At 29.5% G+C, this 14588-nt stretch overlaps 2 protein-coding genes and 1 long non-coding RNA gene across 5 annotated transcripts; 2 read left to right on the top strand and 1 right to left on the bottom strand.

Moving 5' to 3' along the window:
- Window positions 1-74: 74 nt before the first annotated feature.
- Window positions 75-2294, top strand: LOC149891456 (uncharacterized). Of its 3 annotated transcripts, none has more exons than XR_016450261.1 (2): window positions 75-1865; window positions 2051-2294. XR_016450261.1 is itself a non-coding variant. In XM_090080404.1 (2 exons), the coding sequence occupies exons 1-2, from the start codon at window positions 469-471 to the stop codon at window positions 2063-2065; spliced, it is 1026 nt and encodes a 341-aa protein (XP_089936530.1). In that variant the 5' UTR covers window positions 80-468; the 3' UTR covers window positions 2066-2294. The 3 variants fall into 3 exon arrangements, 2 of the variants coding, with proteins under 2 accessions (XP_089936530.1, XP_089936531.1); XM_090080404.1 differs by having other exon boundaries at window positions 80-1479; XM_090080405.1 differs by having other exon boundaries at window positions 87-1298.
- A 2662-nt stretch (window positions 2295-4956) lies between these two features.
- On the top strand, window positions 4957-5328 carry LOC149891455 (uncharacterized). The gene has a single exon (XM_090077081.1). The coding sequence runs from the start codon at window positions 4957-4959 to the stop codon at window positions 5326-5328; it is 372 nt and encodes a 123-aa protein (XP_089933207.1).
- Window positions 5329-6353: 1025 nt separating this feature from the next.
- LOC149891454 (uncharacterized) lies at window positions 6354-9446 on the bottom strand. Its single transcript, XR_016450345.1, has 3 exons — window positions 9325-9446; window positions 8679-9033; window positions 6354-8572 (listed from the first exon to the last, which is right to left on the bottom strand). It is a non-coding gene; the product is annotated as an uncharacterized LOC149891454 (long non-coding RNA).
- Window positions 9447-14588: the final 5142 nt, after the last annotated feature.

The following is a 14588-nucleotide window of genomic DNA, read 5'->3' as shown; positions in this document are numbered from 1 at the left end:
CTTATTCGATTTTTGATTGCGTAATAAATATGAGCAACCAATATAAATCTCAAAATTATTTGTGATGCTGGGTAACCTAATCCAAATATTTTGGATACTTTACATGGATCACCTCATGCACACTAATAAATTGTGGAATTTATTTTTCTACTTTTAATATACGGATTCGATAATTTTTTGGATTGTGTAGAGGCTATACTAATATTTATTTCCACGCACGCTAACGCGCATTGATGCACCTTTCTACCCTTTAGAGGTTTTTATCCAGGGGTATAAAAGTTTACTTATTCACCTTTTTTTCTTAGTGTAGGACGATCCCAACTGTTTCTTTTTGTATGGATTGTCCTCTAAGTCGGTACTTCTAAGAACATTTTCGTAGGAAATTTATTCTTTTTAAAGCCTTGATGCGTATTTGATCAAGTGCCTGCAGACTAAAAAAGCAAACAAAGAAAATAAGATCATGATGATATGGATCTTCAGGAAGAAATTATAATAAAGTATTTTCCATCGCATTTTAAAGGCTTTTTTAAAGAAATTTCTTCAGAAATGTTTTCTGTTGGTCAACTCAAGTTAGCATGTACACACCTAAATAAAAATCCAGTGCAACTAGAATTACTAACAAACCTTCTTATGAAGCCAATTAGTGAACAGGAAGGTAGATACGCTTTCTTTTGTTTCCAGAGAAGAATACAACATAACTTGATTTTAGTTTTCAACTCAATTCAGAGTATTTTTGCTAAGAAAATATTACATTTTTTATGGAATCATAATTACAAACTAGATAGTTGGGGAATGTTTTTACTAAATGGAGTTTCTGATTTGAACAAAGAATTTAATTCAAAAACTACTTTTACTTTAAAACATGTGAAAGCCATCAAGCGAGAAGGATTTCTAAGTGTGACAGAAAATGTCCTATCTGTAACTCCTTTAGACAAAATTGTTGATACAAACAGCAGTGAAGTTATTCAAATTGACAGTGATGATGACAATGATTTTCTCTCAATCTGTGAAGGTAATTTAAGTGATGTAAAAGATTCAATGCAGATACTACCTTTAACAAATGAAGGGAAGTTAAGTGAGGATTCTTTTAATTTGCTCACCAACTTTAGCAACTATAAAAACCAGCCAAAACAGTTAGAAGATTTATGTAAACAATTGCAGGTGGATAAAATAAATGAAGAGAGTTTAGCAGATTTTATAAATACTGTGTCAAGGCAGCTTCCAAATGCAAATAAAATTCTTCATTTTTCGTTTACAAAGAGAATAATTCAGTCTAAGCAAGTGATATCAAGATTAATGTATAATATATTTTTAGATTTATTTAAAAATAGTATAAACTTTCTTTTAGATGAAGCATTCTGTGCTATTATTCTTAGCAAAGACTTTTCAAATTGTCATGAAGACATTTTTCGCAAACTTATTTCAGATGGATTGCTCAATGTTGGTAACATAGAACAAATTTTGAAAAATGTTCTAAAGGTAAAAGTGAACTACTGGAATTCTGTTCATGTTTCATTATTTGATTGTCTTATTCATGAAAAACCCAAAATGTCACAAGATGATTTCAATAGATTGTTAGTATCTTTTGAATCTTCTCCATTGAAAGATTCATTGAAATTGATGAAGCTATCTATTTTCTTAATTGAAGCATACCCGTGTAATGTCAATCAAAGTTGTAGTGTGCTAGAAAACATTATTTCATTAAATACCACCTTTCTTAAGAAAAATGCGTCAAACTCATTAAAAAAATTGAAATTAAAATCCAATCTATGTAGCCAATCAAAAGCGTTTTAACAAGAAGACACTTTGAACTATCTGTCATCAGAATACACTGTCTTAGCAATTGAAAATTGCTTGTGTTTCTGGTAGGTAAATCTGTGTAATTCAACTCCATGACTATATTTTCTTTTACTTGCATTTAACTCAAGAAACCCAACATAGAATCAAGTTCAAAATTTTTTATGTTTAAATTTAATTTATGTTTAATTTATGTTTAATTTATGTTTCAATTGCCATCATTTGCTTTTTTAATGACTTCTTTTATTACCAGATTTTTGATTTTTGATAAATGGAGATAACACAAACTAAATCTTCAGAAAACATTTTCAGTCAAGAAATCTGCAAGTCGGTATTTTCCACATCTGACATTTGTGGATGGCTTCTGTAAATTTGTCTTGTGGATTGGTGTGAATTATAAAGATTTAAATTTCTTGTTGTTTATACTATAGTATAAGCTTGGTGAATTTACGGTGGTTTATGGTGATATTTGGAAAATAACTGTTTAATTAATTTAATTACCAGTTTTTCCTCTACATTCCTATAAAGTTTATTGCACATTTTATACTAAATCTGGAAAGATAAGATATATAAATATAGGCCGAAAATTTGTAAAAATTTAACATCAGTTGAAAAAAAAATGCACATAAGTCCAACACAAGCTCCTGTGCTTGTAACGATAGCTAACAAGCTGGCTTTTCATCAAGCATTTTTTTCTTAATTCTTGTTTTAACCAATAAAATTCCAATTCTTTTTTTTTTTTTTTTTTTTTTCGTGGTTGTAATTAAGCCGAATGCAATTTTTAAAATTATAGAATTAAAGTAGTTTTATTTTTAAAAAATTGACTTTTTTTATTCATTTTTTGTCTCTTCAAAGACGTTCATAATCTTTATGCAAAACGAAGACGATAGAAACAAATTTTTTTAACAAGTTTTCGTACTTAACATCTAAAGGAAACTTTTTTCAAAGCAACAAAAAAATAAAGAAATATGAAAAGAAATTAGATCTGGTGAGTTAATTTTTAAAGCAACAGTTATCTTAGTTGCAGATCAAATAAATTTTTTGAAACATATTTCCCAGACCAACAATAATTATATTTCTATAATACGTAAGTTGGTCTTGAGATCGTTTAAACAAAGATCGATGTCAGTTTCTGGTCAAGCTTATAATGTCGATAACACTTTATATTCGCTTATACTTAAAAATTTACTACACGCATGCGCACTTGCCATTTGACACAGACTTTTAGGAACATAGTGCCTCACTTTTCATTCCGATTTGCATTCTTGTTGGGAAAATAAATATTTGTTTTTATAAAAACTAGCAAAAAAGCAACCCGTAATACGGGTTATGGTCGGTCTGTTAATTTATAGTGGCTGTTTTCCACAATTTAAAGTTGCAAAACCTTAACTATTACCCTTTTAGAAAAACGCCTTCAAATTAAAAAATATGCGGAGGTAAAGTAATTTACTAATTATTTAACATTGAGTAATTTACAACTGAAATAGGTCATATCAGTGTAAGGCAGAACCATTTTCCTCGACATTACTAAGTTCAAAACAATGCGTTCTTAGTTATTGACACAAAATAATATTACTTCCTCATGCTTTAAATTGACGAAAAAGTAAAGCTAAATTCGTGTTATATTTTTAAAACGTGAACTTTAATTGATAAGATTAATATAAAGCGAACGTAAATTTTACATGAATTAATAATTCTTTGGCATCCCCTTGATACATGTTTCTTTAACACAGGAAATTGTTGTTAAATGCACACAACTTAATAAATTTATTCAAAATATCTGACCATTTGACTATTGCTATTTATGGCACTAATCTGACCATTTTTATATATGGCCTCTTTGTTTCAATAATTTTTAGTAAACGGTTATTTGCTACCATTTATTAAAAATTCCTTTTGTTACTCGAAATTTAACTCTCTTTAATAATTTGACACTAATAAAGGACCCCCCTTTCCCCGTTTTTGCCTTAATGGTGGTAAGGAGAATACATTTATCTTTATTAAAAGTTATCAAGTTTTTGATGAAGACCTTCTACCAGAATAATAAAATGTAAAACAATTATTTACATGTATAACAATTTTTTTCTTTTTAATATATATAAGAATTTTTTCTTTCCTCAAAAGTGTTGCAAATGCAAACTAAGATAATTAATTAGTTTAAAACCTTACAAAATTTAAGTAACTCGATATTTGACAAATGCGCTAAACTACAACTATAACCCCCCCCCCCGTTTAAAAAGATCCCCAAAGTTACGTAAAACAAATAATTAGAAATAAAATAGAGAAGATTTTTAAAAATTGAACTAATTGCATATATTTATATCATTTTAACTGACAAAAATTTACAATAAAAGGTAATCAGGTTTTTTTTATAGATCGTATAAATGCGTCAATCGTAAATCTTAAAGAAAAAAAAAAAAGGCATTATAATACCATGACAAAAAAAAACAACCAAAAAACCAAAAAAAACCAAAAAAACAAAAAAAAAAAAAACAAACACCACATAAAAACTGAAAATCGATTTACCTATTTATAGTAACCTATTTTGACATGGCAGTTAATATAAACATTTATCAAAAATTTAACTATAAAATCTATTTCGAAGTACAAAAGGATTAACAATACTAATATATATATATATATATATATATATATATATATATATATATATATATATATATATATATATATATATATATATATATACACCTTGTACAGAAAGTTTAAACGCACTTGTTTTTTTAACGTCTATAATTCTTTTAAGAAATGATAACCCGATAAATTGATGAGATATGGTCCGAATTTTTTATGTTTATTTTTACTAATGGTTTAATTTATCGATTTAGATAAAAAAAAATATATAAGGACACCATAAAGAAGGTGGAGGATGATGAGAAAATTAACGGAGCAATTAAGTCCTTTCAATTTTTTGAAATAAAGTTTAAACGCACTTTGGTTGGAAAACTCGTAACTCTAGTTAATTGATTGGTTTTTTCTTGCAGTCTTTTGCATTTTCATCACTCAAAAGCCTGCTATCGTTAGCATATTCTACTTGCATCTTTATTCTTATTTTATTTTGCAAAAAAAACTGCGTCTACGATTTGATTCAACCTACAGCCATTTTCAACTGATAAAACTTTGTCAAAAGATCATATTTTCATGGGTGAAAGAGCTGTCTCATCGAAAATCAAATGGCAAGTAATTGGCATGCATAAAATGAAAATGAGCAATCGACAAATTGGCAAACATTTGAATATTTCTGAATTCAGCGTTCGTACAACAATAAAAAATTACTTATCGACTGGTAGTGTCGATGATAAACCTCGTATTGGGCGCCCAAAAAAACTGTCAGTTCGCGATGAAAACATGCTTTATACGCTTAGCAGACGCAACCCAAAAGCAGGAGTGTCAGCTTTGACTGCAGAAATCAATAGTTCGCTTGCAGACAAAACAGTTAGTCGTACGACAATAAGTAAGTTATCACGCAAAAAAGAATTAAATTCGTTTCATGCTGTAAGAAAGCCTATGTAGTCGTTAACCGATCGTCTAAAGCGAAAAAAATGGTGCAAAGAGCGTTTAAATTATTCGGTGGAACAATGTAAAATAATTAACTTTAGCGATGATTCGATTTTTGAAATTATTAACAGAAAAAACAAAAGATTTGTTCGTCGCAAAAATACGGAAAAATATTTGAAGCAACACATACACAGACGTATTCAAAAAGGTGGTGGCTCTGTCGGCATATGGGGATGCATATCAGGCTCAGGCGTTGGCTGTCATAAAATATACGAAGGAAGATTGAACCAGTATGGGTATCGTGACATTTTGGAAAATTCGCTTATCCCTAGTTGCAATTTGTTCCAGGCTGATCAAAACTGGTTATTTCAACAAGACAATGCTCCATGTCATACAGCACATTCAATTACCAATTATTTCGTTGAAAGTAATATTCGACTCATGACTTGGCCAGCACGATCACCTGAATTAAACCCGACTGAAAATTTATGGAGCTGGATGGATTATCAACTTACAAAAAAGCAAATAACAAGTCACGAAATGCTTAAAAAAGAACTAACAAAATTGTGGCTTGAAATTCCAATCAAGATGATTGAAAATCTTATTGAATCAATTCCAAGCCGATTACAAGCATGTATCAAAAACAACGAGGGTCATATCCCATATTAACATATTTCCATGACAAAAAATTACTAAGTGCGTTTAAACTTTATTGCACTTTCTTCTCATCAATTTTTTGATTTCTTGTGTTTCATATTACATTTCAGAAAAGATTTTGTGTTTTTTTCTTTGAAAGTTGTGTTTTTTTCTTAATTAATAATTGGCTAAGAAAAAAATAAAACAAAAAATGAAGACCCATCACCAGATTTTCTCTTTGCACCAGTCCAAACTTACCATAATTTTAAAAAAAACAAGTGCGTTTAAACTTTCTGTACAAGGTATATATATATATATATATATATATATATATATATATATATATATATATATATATATATATATATATACATAATAAAAAAAAATCAAATTAAGATATAAATTGCATTTTTAGCATGTTGTCTTGGCTTTAAGTAAATAAATAAAAGCAGTAAGTTTCAATAATGAAACTACCTATCATTCATTTTTAACAATAGACACCAACATGAAGGTGTTTATTGTTAAAAATGAATTTGAACACAAAACATCACAACAATAACACATAACAATAGAATATTTACACTCTTGATCCTAAAATCCAGCGAAAATAACAAACCAACTTAAAATATGAAAGGCAAAATTAGAAAACCAAATTAAAGTTAACTATATTTATTTTTTTACTAAACATATAAATACATAAAGTATATTTGTTTTTATATTCAATATTTGTTATTCAATTACTTCAAACTTAGGACATTAAAACACCCTAGATTTAAAGATCAAGGTTGCATACTCTCTCGTACACATTATGCTAAACATTAACAGACAATGTGTTTCCAGAATATTTAAAAAGGCCACACAACACAACCTAGCTCTAAAGCAGTAACACTGCCTGGCACTAAATGTAATGCCAAGTCACACCACTTTGAAAACATGGAAACAATATAATTTAAACATATATACAACTATAAACAAATATGGTTTTATATAACACAAATAAACATATTTTATAACAATAATAAATGACAGATATATTTATCAAAAACTGTGAAAAAAATATATATATTAAAGTAATAAATAAATTTATACAAACAAAATGTGCTCACAACTTACAAACAGTAAATTTTCAAAATAAAAATCTTAAGACTATAAATTAAGAACATTAGAAAATGAAACATTATTTGTGTAACACTTTTCACCTACCACACCTTGAATGAGATGTTTATTAATTTTGAAAAACAAACTACTAAATGCTCTCATTCTTGAACATGCAACATATTGTTGACCATGAGAGAAACTTGGTTTTTTTGAGATATACTCCAACTCTATTAAATGTTTGACTTTCATCAATTGTCATTGAATAATCTGACAGGAAACTCACGACATTTCAGAACAAAAGGTATATTAGAACCTGATGGAGCCAACTGAATTTGAGGAACAAAATCCTGTTTACCACCAGAAACACCTGTCAAATCCTCTGCATCAATATAATTATTTTGAAGAGCACAAACTTTCATTGCATAAGCCAGCTTTGAGATCTAAATTTCTAAGTAGCATTATTACACAACCAATTTTCAATTTTAAACAATGAGGTGGCATACCTGAAGGATCATTTCTTTCATTAAGGTCATCAGTATTAATTTGATCAGCACTTAAATTTTGACCTCACCTGGCAGACATTCAAGCACTTCTTCATTGATTGATAATGAATCAACATTAGTTGGTGTTAAAATCATGCATTTAGAATAATCATTTTGATCAGTATCTCCGAAAATCTTTTCAACAATCGATTTATTTTCTCTAATAATGCACTGATTTGGTATTTTAATGCATCTTTTATAAGGATCCTCCTCTTTGACAGGTATTGTTCCATTCCCAAGTTTTAGTAGCTAATCGGAAAATTCACCTTCCCCATCTTGTACTCTCATATTTTCAGTTCATGCAAACTTCTGTACCAATTGCCAATGCAAAGAACATTTTATACACGATTCTACTATCTCAGCTGGTTGTCCTCTTTTCACAACAGGCAGAATTTGCGTTAAGTCACCACCAAAAAGAATGATATTTCCTCTGAACGGAAAGTTGTTGTTGCAAATATCTTTTAACAACCTATTAATTGCATTTAATTCTTTACATGCTCATGTAAGACATTATACTGGTTGCTTCTCAGTTTGTTTTGGTTATTTCTGATGAAAGCAAGGCGCTGGCCTTTGATTTTAACATACGCATCAATAGCATATTGCTGAAACAGTTTTTTGCCATAAAAGAGTGAAGAAAAAAATTGTCTAACTGAAAGTTTATATTGTAATACAGAGAAAATGTAACATGATTTCTAACCAATGTAGCACGTTCAGGGTTGTGAACCAATTGATTATGCCAACCAGCATCACCCTTTGGAAAAAATAGAGGATAAACCATAGGATCTAAGTTGGCAGACATACTTGATAGAGTTTTAAGAGGATGACCTATTGGGTAAATAACATCTTCCCTAGAAACAGGTAGTACACCAAAAAATACAACTGCAACTTCATTATGTGAAGGGAGACTGATAGCGATTATAGCAATTTATGCTGGAACATCATGATTCCAAAATATTTATAGCAAAATCATGTAGTAAACAGCGCTAAAGACAAAAAATCAAATTGATATAAAACAAACAGTGTATATAGCAAAATAATTTGTATAGGCTTTTAGTAAATGATTAAAAGCAGTGATTTTAACAAAATTACCTATTTAACAATTTTAACAACAGACACAAACATGAAGTTAAGCCAAATGTCTATTAACTCAAAAGATAACAAAAAAACATCAGAGCAACAACACACACCATAAGTTAATATATGTATATAATATAACTTAAGTAAGATAACATTCATATGTAACAAAACATAAGTAACAACATTACGCAAAATGTTATTAAAATACATTATGTATTTTTAGAATAATCTTTAAAAACAAAGGCTTGAAAATAGCAAGAGCTAAAGCAGTAACAGTTTGACACTAAAAACTATCGTGTAACCCTCTGTTAAAAGTACATCACTTGGCTGTCAAAGTTGACAAATCTTGCTCTACACGTTAACAGCACTTTGAAAACATGGAAACAACATAATATAAACATATGTACCAACTATAAACACAATGCGTTTAAATATGTATATAAGGTTAAATAAACATACCTCATATACATATTTAAACACATTTTTAAAACAATTATATAACACATATCAACACATACACAAACAATAAAAAAACACTTTACATTATTATAAAAACACATTGATAAAACAGCTATAAGTGTGCAAATAAAAATTTTAAAAATGATGCCAGAAAATTCAAAAAGATACAAAATATATATTTACAAACAATACTCTTTACCTTCTTTTTTTTTTTTTTCATAAGAACTGTAACCCTCACAACAAAATTTAACCTTTACATACTATAACATGTGAAATGCCATGTCAATGTTGGCACAAAATTTTAATTTATTTTCTAAGTTTTCTAAAAAAGAACAATAATAGTTAATAGCATCACAGAAATTTCAAAGTAGTAATAATTTCAAAGTAGTAATAATTTAAAAGTAGTAATAACCATTTTATGGAAATAGCATTAGTATAACTTTAAATAACATCCATACCCTTATTTTCCTTCTAAAAAATAAAATATCAAAAATAAAACTGCTAAAAGAAAAGCTAAAACAAACAAAATACAAACGATTTAAAAGATTAAAATCCTTTTTACTTTTTCTGATAAAAATTTAAATCCTTTCTACTTTATCTAATAAAAATGTATATATAACTATTTTATATACGTACTTCAATTATAATATGATTTTAACGATTATCATTTATCTTAATATGATTCTTTATGTAATATATCTAAACTAATAATTAAATTCCAAAAGGAAAAAGGTTTTAACTCGTTTAAGGGATCTTTCTCCAATGGCCGCGTGCATTTAGAGAACGTGCTTTTTCAAAGCCTAGTAACTAATGACGAAACGACGTTAAACATTAAACGTTAAACGTTAAACGTTCCTGTACTAATTATATTAAGATTATCTTTTAATTTGACATGAGTATTATAAAATATTTACATATTTTTTGTATATTTCTAGGTGCTTTGCACTTGACATCATTAAAAAACACTAAATTTCTTCAGAAATACAGTGTCCTACTTGGTCAAAAATTAATTAGATTGATCAGGAAGTACTAATTAACCTAATGACAGGGCTTATCAATGTCAAAATTGTCGGGGGACGCAGCAAATAATATTCAGGCCCCTTTATCCCTGACTCTGTATAATTTAAGATTACTTCATTCTACCATTGCACCTCCATATATGATGTAGTAACCAAATTTATTCCAGAGAAGGAACGTCGTCTCGATTTAACATAATAACATCCCAAATTGAAACCCCCGAAGAATATTTATAGATCTGCAGCTGCCTCCAATCTTATCACAAGGTAAATCACCATAAGATGGGATTGCTGGCCAAAAGAGCACAAAATAAAATAAGCGAACTTTATTAAATTAGATTGTAAATATTGAAAGAGTTTTCTAGTTTTGCATTTCTTCTCATGATGAAGTTTGATTAATATTTTAGTGAAATGGAGATTGTTTATTAAATTATCAACAAAATTAGGTACACGCAGCTTTCATTTACTTTTTTTTTTTTTTTTTACTTATAAAGATTAGAATAACTTCAAACCAAATAAAAAGTTAATTCAATTCATATATTCAAAAACATATAAGTTCAAAAATATATAAATAAAAAAAATTTAAGAAAATAATTGAAAATAACGTGAGAAGAAAACTCCATCGAGAGTAAAATTTGTTGAGTATTTTACCTGCTATCGATAATTTAGATTCAAAAATCATTTTCAACAACTTTGGTTTACTTTTTCTAAAGAAATTCGGTGATTTGACTAAGAATGATTCAGTGATATCAGATTTACGAGGTGACACTTAATTTTAGGCATTTATTGACGATTTGTAATTGTGTTCAAAATTTCAGTAAAATATTTCGTGTTTTTAAAATTTTTCGCCGATTTTTTATTAAATCCCGTTTCTTGTTTGTTTTTTTTTTTTCCATTTCAAAACTGAGTTACAGTTTTTTCACTTTTATCAATTTTTAAACTCTGCTAGGAATTATTAGGTGTTTAACTTCGTTTCCGCCATTTTTCTCTCAAATTTTAAACCATCGCTAACTACTACTTTTTCCCATCGATCCGGCAGCAAACGAATTCCGCGTCGAAAGAACACGTCATCCTTTGAGGCAATCCACGAATCAATCCAATTTTTCACTTCATCGTAAGAACCAAAATGCTGATCAGCTACGCTATGCGCCATTGATCGGAAAAGGCGGTAATCAGAGGAGCAGTCAGGTGAATACGGCGGGTGTAGTAGAACTTCCTATTTCAGCGTTTCCAAGTAACTACACCGAGCTGGTCTCATCAAATACAGATCATAACCTTGAAGACATGAATAGCATGGCCGGGTAAACGCCTTAATTTTCTGCGTTTGGGATTATCGCAGTGAACCCATTTTTCGTCCCCAGTCACAACACGGTGCAGAAATCCCTTCCGTCGTAGCCTTTGAAGCAGCTGTTCACAAGGAAACAAACTTCATTTAACGTCCCTTAGCTTCAACTCCTATGGCACCCAATTTCCTTGTTTCTGAACCATTCCCAGGGTTTTGAGGCGCTTGGAAATGGCTGACTGAGTCACATGCAATGATTCTTCCAACTCTTCTTGGGTTTGGTACGAGTCTTCGTCGAGTAAAGTTGTCAACTCATCATCTTCAAACACTTTTTCTCTTCCACCTCAATGCCGGTTTTCGACGTTGAAATCACTGTTCTTGAAGCGTTGAAACCATTCATGATACGTTCTTTTACTAATAGCTGTCTCACCATACGTATCCGAGAGCATTCGATGAGCCTCAGCTGTAGATTTCTTTGAATTGAACGCGTAAAGAAAAACTTCCCGCAAATGACGAGAATTTGTCTTGTAAACTGACATTTTAAAGCGATTAAAAATATATGAAACGAGTAGAATATAACTTATGTTTGGAAATGGTGCTTTCGACAGACATATAAAGTTGCCAAATGATACTTTAGATTAGGCAGTTCTATTAATCACGTATCTCTAACGTCATCTATCAAAAAATGGCAGAAGCAAAGTTACAGTATGCGACAAAACTATTCATACCCAATCATAAAATGTTGTAGCAATAATACAAAAACCTTGCAGAGTTAAGTCTACGTTGTATTGTTCGTTTAGAGACGTTCACGTTTAGTTTCTCTTTAACAGCTCTGGCAGAAATAACAGGTTTTGGCTTTACTTCTCGTACAATAAGCTCATCTTCTAGAGATGCTGTTTTTGGTGGACGGCCTGAACCTGCTTTATTTTGCACCCTTTCAGTTTTTTTATACTTTTGTATTATTGATTGTATCAGTATTGCCATGCTTTTATTATATTTTTCAGCAATTTTTACCCGAAGCCACTTTCATGATCATTAACAATGATTTGCCGAACCTCAACACTAATTTTGTAGGTCTTAGGCATTTTGGAAAACTTTTGAAATAAAACAGAAGAAAAAGTTATTTAAATATTTTAAGTTTTACGTCTGTAGACAAACAATTTTAAATAACTTACCAGCAAAAATGATCAAAAAATAAACTTACAGCACTAATTAATTCAATAGGGTATGAATACTCATGCCGTATTTAAAACTGCTTTTATATTTAAAATTTATGTTACATACTAAATATAACCAAACATATGAACTTAACATCATAATTATCCACACAGAATTGTTGTTTATTTTCATGTTTATACACATTTATTTTTTCATAGCAATAAAAAATAAACACGTTTATGCATGAAGACAAAGTTTAGTAATATGCTTGGGGAATAATTTTGTCGCATACCGTATATACTTAATAGTTTTTGTTAAAATTTATGTGCAAACAAATTTTTAAAAATTAGTTTTGATTTTCCAAACGTTCATCATTTTAAACTTGTGTCCTTTCAACAAAAGATAATTCAGATTTGACGATTTGACTAACATTTTAAGGAAACTTCAGGCCCCCCGCCCCTCCCCCTCCCCCTCCCCCCCACACACACATACACAAATACTCTAGGTGTATAAATATACAAATCTATGAATAAAAAATTAATATCAAAGTTAAAATTATCCAATTCCCGTTAAAGACATATTAGCGAAATGTTGGGGAGAACCTTAATGAATGGGACGATTATTGAATGGGACAAACTCAGATTCTTATACAAGCACCGATGTAAGGATATTCAAATTCCTGTAACAAAGAGTGATAGAAACAAGAACTCAACTGACCAACTCATCCATCCTATTGCTCTATGACCGTAATGACAATCGATGTTATTGTGTTTTCGAATGTAAAAAGTAATTTAAAAAAGTTTTTTTTTTTTCTGATTTTGCAGCAATTTTTGAAGTTATGGAAAATAAAATTCCATGCTTAAATAGATAGCAGTCTCTAGTACTACAGTGAGTAAAACATTCAAGCTTAATTAATGGTGGTTTTGGTGTGACTAATCATTTTTGGATAAAGTGATGCGCATATTGAATGGGACAGAGTACTACCTATTGAATGAATTTGATAAAGTATTATTTACAGCTCAGCAGAGGGATGCTGCAGTCCCTTACTTTTATCCCCATGGGTAATGGGTATTATTTACACACTTTTATACTGCAATATTTTACTTAAATAAAAATAACTAAATATAATATTCTAAAATGAGAAAGTTCTACTTTGATTGAAATTTAATTAGAGTTAAAATGTTTAAAGTTAAAAATATTTTTTGTGTGGTCTTTATGTATGTATCTATATATTTAACTACATTTACAATTAATAAACTAATTTGAAAAATGATTGAATTAAATACGTTTATTTTTAATTCTTTTATGTTTGTCCCATTAAGACATACTTAATGAATGGGACAAATGTCGTGCTCCAATAAAACTCTCTTTTTCCAATAGCCAAATGCAAATCCAATTTTTTTGTTTTACTATATCATTGAGCAAGAGTCGGTGTTTATCAAACATATTTAAATATATATATTAAACAATTTTATCTACGTTTAAAAAGCATTTTGCAAAAACTCTCCCATTCATTAAGGTTTTCCCCTACTGCAGATCACATAATTAAGATGATGTTATTTGACCAGTCAGATGACATAGTTTGAACTGGATTTTTCAACGGAATTCACCCTTTCAAAGTCAAAGAAATTACGCAACTCCGTCGTAATTTTAAGAATGCATGACGCGTTATTCCAGCGCAGCACCTAAACATTAAAAAATAGAGTTGTGCTGGCATGTTAACCACGTTAAGCATGTTAGTTTTGTTATTGCATCAAAGATAATTTCCAATAAAAAAACTATTTTTAGGCTTTCTTTTTCAAGTATCGTAAACAACCATTTTAAAGGTTACATAATGCAAAGACAAAGTGCGCAAAAAAGAGCGCAATTTTGCGCAAATTTTTGTTTAAAAGTACAGTATATTAAAACCAAAGAAATTAACATGAATTTAAACAACAAAATACTTTGTAAAAAAATACAGAATAAATAGACACCCAATCCTTGAAACTAAATTCTTACGAAAAAACT

Source organism: Hydra viridissima, unplaced genomic scaffold (genome assembly GCF_058129835.1).
Source record: "Hydra viridissima isolate aposymbiotic clone 2 unplaced genomic scaffold, HvirCarnegie_v1 scaffold_2, whole genome shotgun sequence".
Taxonomy (NCBI): domain Eukaryota; kingdom Metazoa; phylum Cnidaria; class Hydrozoa; order Anthoathecata; family Hydridae; genus Hydra; species Hydra viridissima.
Note: the sequence above shows the minus strand (reverse complement) of the source record. Positions and strands in the feature narration are given on the sequence as shown.